This window comes from Triticum dicoccoides, chromosome 4A, assembly GCF_002162155.2.
Source record: "Triticum dicoccoides isolate Atlit2015 ecotype Zavitan chromosome 4A, WEW_v2.0, whole genome shotgun sequence".
Classification (NCBI taxonomy): Eukaryota; Viridiplantae; Streptophyta; class Magnoliopsida; order Poales; family Poaceae; genus Triticum; species Triticum dicoccoides.
The window spans coordinates 645,164,482-645,171,733 of NC_041386.1; the positions used below are offsets into that span (position 1 = coordinate 645,164,482).

The window sequence follows — 7,252 nt, forward strand, 5'->3', positions numbered from 1 at the left end:
AACATTACTATGTACAAATTGAACTGAGTGAATTGTTCCAGCTTTTCAATCTGCGCGAGCTCGATAAATCTATCATCAGTTGCTACGTTCTGTAAGTGATTTATTAATTTCTACCCCATCTCGTTCATATTGCCTGCACTATATATATGTCCTAACTATATTGTTGTGTCCGCTATTATACATGCAGAATGAAGATTAAGGAATGCAGAGTAAGGAACATCCATGATGTTGGGTTCATTGACCCACACATCGTTAATGGACATGTGTTGGAGCGTCACCCCGCCGACGTGGAGGCAGACCTGTGGGACTTTCTTACAAAGCAGGAACTCAAAAGTGATATTCTATTTCCTTACCATTTTGAGTGAGTGTTTCTGTCTTGAGCACATTCTCTTTTGTTTACTCCATGCATGGTATGTGGCTGGCTAATCGATGAGTTATGCATGACGTACTGTGCATGTATCGTGTCCGCAGGTTCCACTGGATTCTGCTAGTAATTAAAGTTAACACCTCAGAATGTCTCGTCCACGACTCTGTGAATATGGATCCAAAGCTTTGGGGCGGCATGAGAAGAATGCTGCAGAAGTAATTATTTTCATTCATTTGCGCTCTATATCGATCGGCCTATTTCGTTCATTTCCTAATATCAAGTAACTAATTAATAACTCTCTTGTTCATTTAATTTTCTTTGCCTCGTAGGGTTTGGAGACGGTTCGTAGATACAAAGGTCGGTGAATTCAAAAAAGAGCTAGAATTCAAAATGTTAAAGGCTAAGAATGCTGGGGATATTCAGCCACCGGAGACCAATCTATGTGGATACTATGTCTGTGAGATGATCCGGAGATACACCTCTGAGCGGGTTCCGAGTGATACCAATGCTCAGAGGAATAACCTCCGGTGGATGCTTAGTCCAGAAGCTCGCTTCCGGCCACTTCAAGAGGAACTAGCTGGATGGTTCAGCAGGGAAGTCCTCCATCCTAAAGGAGAACACTATTACGAGGACGTAGAACTTTATATGCATTAAATCATGTATGGAAACTTGTTCAAAATTGTATATGGTCATCCGATGATATTGAATATATATTGTATATTCCTCTTGAATTCTTTTTGGTTCTAATTTCAAATTTATTTGAAATTGTACATTCATATGCATGTATGTAGTACCGTAGAATATATGAAACTCCTTCAAAATTAAAATAAAGCACAAAAGAAATAAAACAATACAAATTAAACAGAAAACAGGTTTAGGGGGGGGCTAAAACCCTAAACCTGCGGCGGCCTTTAGTCGCGGTTGGCCAGAAGAACCGCGACTAAAGGTCCTCCGCCCCGACGGCCACCTGGCGCCCACGTGGACGGGCCTTTAGTCGCGGTTCTTAAGCAACCGCGACTAAAGGGGGGGGGGGGTCTTTAGTCGCGCCCGTTCGGTCGCGGTTGCGCAACCGCGACTAATGGCAGTTGCGAACCGCGACCAAAGGCCCTTTTTCCACCAGTGGTTGTAGCAGGATAATTCTGTTTTTTTAAGGTGTAGAGCGATAATTCTACAACTATTTTATGAGGAGTTGAGGACATAAATTATGGTGGCATATGGATATAGATGCCTTATGAGAAAAAGTACCTTGACGCATCTAACTTGTTTTTTCTTCCCAACGCAAGCTATCATTAGTGGGCCTCATCAAGCAATACACATGCATGTTATGCATCTCCACTTTTCGCTTCAACTTTTTCAGTTTTTTACATTGGATCACACTTATCCTCTCCAAGCGTCCGCCTTCTATTGAAGATCCCGCTACACTCTCCGAACCTATTTCTTTTGACACCCAATCCTACATGCCATGCGGGACATCATGTTGGGGGCTGTGCATTAGCCATGCCCTGAGACATCATTGCTACTTTTGCCAGAGAGGCCATGAGAAGGAGAAAACTCTTACCATCGATACAGGTGGTACGGTGATCCCTCATCATTTTTGAACTGTCGAGGTTCAAATTCATTTATTATTTTTTGCTCGTTCTAAAGAGATTCATCTCCGTAAACCAATTATTAGTGCATTATTGAATGGCGGATCCAAAAAGATAAAGAAATTAGGTGCAGCCCCTCCTTGCCTTAAAAGCAACGTTCTCTCGTAACAAGAAAAAGAGGAGGAGCTCTCTCCAAAGAGAAATGATGTTCTACCAAGCCATCCATTTCTTGGAGATCCGGATGCATGCAGGTCTGAGCTGCTCTATTTTCATTCACATGTTGTTTATTCAATTGCATCTATTCCCTTATATTCTACTACTCTTGTGTCTTGTCACATCAATCATTTATTACTATGCTTTATCCACCAAAGAATGCACAAAAGCTATGCTTTGTCCACCATCTCATGTCTTGCTTCACTCCCATATGTTTTTTCACGTGTTTACAAATTAGAAATCATTTTATCTTATAAACCAAAATTTCAATAGAAGATGCATCTGCATATTTGTGCTTCTCGTGACGAGGACTTTTAAACAAGAACATTCTCGAATATATTTTGACAAGTTTTAAAAATCAAATTTTGAAACACGATGAAACTTTAGTAAACACGATCTTGTTTAAAATTTCACTATAATATTTTCGTGCCTGATCTTGTTTAAAAGGTCTCATCGCGAGGATTACAAATATGCAAACAAATTATAAATCAAACTTGAGCTTCATGATCTATGTGGGTTTCAAATATCGTCATCTTAAAATATAGTACTAATTGACTAGGAGAAAAGAGATATGCTGATAGATAGAGTAGGTAATACTATTCACCTGACTTTGTCAGACACGCTTTCAAAAATACATCTGACATGGTGGGGTAGATAATGCATGCGCGGTAAATACCGTGCATGGTAGATAATCCGCTCTCGAGCTCCAAACTCACACGCACTCTCATGCACGCAAGCAAGAAACTACCAAGATTCAGAATGCTTCCGACCAGAGGCTGAACTGCATAATATCACTGCTATCCTATAAATAGCATCGACCTAGTGCCGAGACGCAACGCACACCAAGCTCGGCCAGTGCAACCAGTACGCTACGTACATACTCCTTGTGTGTGTGAAACCAATGGACCGTCGCGCTACCTTCGCTTCCCGGAGCTTCGCCGCCCCGAGCATCCGCATCAAGATCCCCGACCAGCTGCCCACTCTGTTCGAGCCGCAGAAGGCCACGCCGAACCCGCGCACCACCCGCTCCCGCACCACCGCCGATTATGCATCACTGTCGCCGGAGCGCCGTCTCACCGTGCTGGCCCTGCAGCTGGCCGTGCTCGAGAAGGCGGCGAGCCGGCTGGGCACGCTGGCCTTCATCTGGGCTACGGTCGTGCTGCTCGCCGGCTTCGCCATCACCCTGAGCCCAACCGACTTCTGGTGCATCACGGGCCTTCTCCTCGTCGAGGGCACCCGCATCTTGGGACGCAGCCACGAGCTGGAGTGGCAGCACCACCAGGCCAGCCGGACCCGCCCCGCCTCCCGCGCCGCCGTCCGCGCCTTCTTCTGGATGCAGCTGCTCTCCGCGTCGGCGTGCGTCTCCCTCTCCCTCGTCCGCCTCATCCACCAGCACTACGGCGGCACCGAGGACGCCCGCTCCAACCGTGCCGCAGCGCTCAACATCTTCTACGGCCTCGCGCTCGCCGAGGCGCTGCTGTTCCTTGTCGAGAAGGCGCTATGGGAGTGGAAGGTGGGCCACCGCCGCCTCCTCCAGGGCGTCGCCGACGACTGCAATCTCGCCGGTGCCTACGGCCAGGTCGCCGTACGCCGCTTCTTCTACCACTCCTACTCGCGCTGCCTCAACGGCAGCATCTTGGATGGCCTCCACATGTGCCTCGTCTCCTACGCCGACGACCTCATCACTGCGGGCTCGCACGACGAGCAGAGCCTTGGCGCCGGCATCCTCGTCGCGCTCGCCGAGTCCGACCGCTTCGCCGAAGCCACGCTCCGCAGGATCGGCGTCTCCGCGCCCACCATCGAGCGCCTCATCGAGATGCTCAGCTGGAAGGACTCCTCGGAGCGCGATGTCCGGCGCTCGGCGGCCGTCGTCGTGTCCATGCTCACCGGGAGGAAGCTCATCCTGCTACAAGTCATCGGCATCTCCTGTGCCATCGAGTCCGTCGCGTCGCTCCTCTACGCCGACCTCGACGAGCTCAACATCCTCGGTCTCTCCATCCTCAACAATCTGGCGCACGACCACGACAACTGCGACAAGATCGGCAAGACCAGGGGCCTCCTCGACAAGATCATCTCCTACTCCAACATCGACCATGCGCTGGCGACGACGATGCCCGGGGACATGAGGATCAAGGCGGTGAAGCAGTCGCTGCGCGTGGTGAAGAGGCTGGCCAGCACGATGGGGAACACCGGGAAGCTGCTCCGACGGGAGCTCACCGACATTGTTTTCACCGTGAGCAACGTCAGGGAGGTCCTGCAGCGGCACGACAAAGATGTCCAGTTGGAGCTGCACCAGATGGCCATCGAGATACTCACGAGTCTCGCCATGGACGATGAGGCCAGGGAGATCATTGGCGAGACGGGGAGCGTGATCAGCGTGCTAGTCGCCATGTTCTTGCCTGCGGGGCTTGCGACGAAGGAGTGTCAAACGACGGACGCTGTCCGAGTGGAGGCCGGCGAGGCGCTCGCCATGCTGGCTCTCGAGAACAAGAAGAACTGCGGGGAGATCATAATGGCTCTCGGCGGAGGGGTCTGGCGGCTTGTCGACGCTCTGAAGGACCCCATCGTCGCAGTCGGCGCCGCAAGGATCATGCGCAACTTGTGCTCCTACGCCGGTGACGAGTGGCAGATCCCGCTGAGAGGGGTCACCGCCGGCGCCGCCAAGGTACTTAGGTCCATCACGGTGGAGAAGGCCAAGGTCCTCAGCATCTTCATCGGGCTGGCGGCGCAGATGCTCCCGTACATGGAGCCCGGGGAACTCGGCGCGAGGCTCGCCGCGGCGAGGGTAGTGGACACGGTGCTGGCAAGGACGCTGGTGCAGGTGCTGCGGGACTACAGCCGCCCGTCCATGGATGTACCCCGGATCCGGCGGTACACCATCGAGCTCGCCATGGCCATGATGCGGTTGGACGCGCGCTACGTGGCCCTGTTCGTGGAGCTCGGGATGGAGAGCGAGCTGAGGTGCGTGGCGGGGACCACCTCGCAGCTGGAGTGCTTCAACGTCTTCTCCGGGAGCGTCGGGCTCAGCCGCCGCGCCACCAGCGTCCGCTCCCTCGTCACGTCGGCGTTGGAGCTGATGAACAAGGGCCGGAATTAAGCCCTAAAACCACTATATATATACACCTGCACACTGCGAGCTCCTGCACTATTTGCCTTTCTATTGCATTATGGTTCGTTATGTTAACATTATTATTGTGTATTCGTGTATCATTTCACACTACTCACACTATGGAGTAGTTCATATATACTGTAAAAGAACTACATAATTCCGTGGTATGTTATGTATACAATCAATGCAATATGAATTTATCTAGTACTACTCCGTATTATAAAATCTTAACATGTTAGAACTGGATGAATAATTTAACACAGTCTCTCTTTATTTAAACAGTTTTGCTAAAGCACATTTAGATGTGCCATAAGTATTGCACATCTAAGTCATATGCCATTGATTTAAACTCTCCAACTCCTTTATTTATTCATTGAAAACCAACAAAGAATCAATTATATACAAGTAAAGAGGAGATGGCAGACTGGCAGTAGGGGCCAAATAACTTAACACAATTGGGAGATGCCCTAAGCGAACGCGCGCATCAACTGTATACAAACTGTTGCATTCCACAAAGTTGCTGAATATGGCGCTCCGAATGCATTAATTGGAACAGTTTTGCTAAGTCTCAGTCGACTTAGACTTCGTTATGTCTCAGTCGATGTTATATTCCATTGATCTTGCATTAAGATTTGTACAAAAAGTTCTTTTCAGTTTTTCCTTTTTCTTCTCATATACTATATCACTTGGCTGAGACTTGGTTAAGTCTCAGTCGACCAAGACCTAGACACATCCTGGAATTGGCTTGAACACTCTGACCAGATCCTCTCTGTACTGAAACCGGTGAAAACCACGAGAAAAAGATGTTTTGAAGTTTCAAAAAAATTTGAAAAAAATGTGGGATATTAAGAGGATGATGTTTTATTGCCACACAAAATTTCAAATTAAAACACATTACAAGATGTGAGCTATGAAAAAGACAAAATCAGCATTGACTAGTGCCAAATAGTAATGTCACTATTCAGGGCTGAATTTGTCTTTTTCATAGCTCACATCTCGTAATGTTTTTCAACTTAAAATTTTGTGTAGCAATAAAACATCACCTTGTTAACATCCCATATTTTTCAGATTTTTTTTAAACTTTAAAATATGGTTTTCACGAAGTTTTCATTGAATATTGATTTCCGTATGATATTCTCTCTTTTTTCTGCCATTGCTGTGAGACGCAAGCTTTGTGTTTTCTGTGAGAAAAAAACCTACTGGAACTAACTACTCACTTGTGTATCCCAACCGGACCGGTCCCCTTCCATTATTGGAAGTGGAAAAGAAGTGGGAGCAAGTTGAGAAAATATGAGGATACAACTAGTTCTAGATGAACCCCATAAACTATTTTCTAGGATCTTTTTTAGCAATTCAGGAAAAAAGTCAATAATCTTCGATACCTTTTTCAAACAAACTTGACATGTCGGCCTACTCACAAAAAAACGTACAACAAAAGAATCCCCATAAAGAATCTGAGCATAAAAACAAATTGTCCATGACAATATAGAGTGACTAGTACCTCTAATATAGTGTTGATTTTGACTTTGTCCTGTACAATATAACGGAAGTCATTTCATCCCTAAATTTTTTACATGAGTGTAACATTTCATCAAATTTGTTGCCAGCAGTTTTCATTATTTTTTGACCATTTTTAAAATTACTAACTTAAAAGACGGGTTCATATGCCCCCATGTTCCATTCGTTCCATTCCAAGCGAGTTGGTGCAAAAGAATGAAACCAAGCAATTGATTGCCAAGAAAAATTAGGACAAAGGGATCTCCTTATAAAAGAAACATTGCACCAACATGTTTTTCCTCGAAAAGGTGGTTATACCCCTGACCACTATATCATTTGAGATGCACACAAACGTTTTGTTTGGTTTTTATCAAAAGGCGGTACAAGGTAGCAACTAGCAAGTCTGAATAAAAATGGCCACAACTGGGAAACACGGGCATATATGACTAGTGGTGATTAGATAATAGAAAAAAATCCCCT

At 46.9% G+C, this 7,252-nt stretch overlaps 1 protein-coding gene across 1 annotated transcript; it reads left to right on the forward strand.

Annotated features, from left to right (window-relative positions):
- The first annotated feature begins 3,067 nt into the window (after positions 1 to 3,067).
- Positions 3,068 to 5,263, forward strand: LOC119283955. The gene has a single exon (XM_037563291.1). The coding sequence runs from the start codon at positions 3,068 to 3,070 to the stop codon at positions 5,261 to 5,263; it is 2,196 nt and encodes a 731-aa protein (XP_037419188.1).
- The last annotated feature ends 1,989 nt before the right edge of the window (positions 5,264 to 7,252 follow it).

Coding starts and splice junctions, on each gene's coding strand:
- LOC119283955 (XM_037563291.1), top strand. CDS start 3,068: ATGGACCGTCGCGCTACCTTCGCTTCCCGGAGCTTCGCCGCCCCGAGC.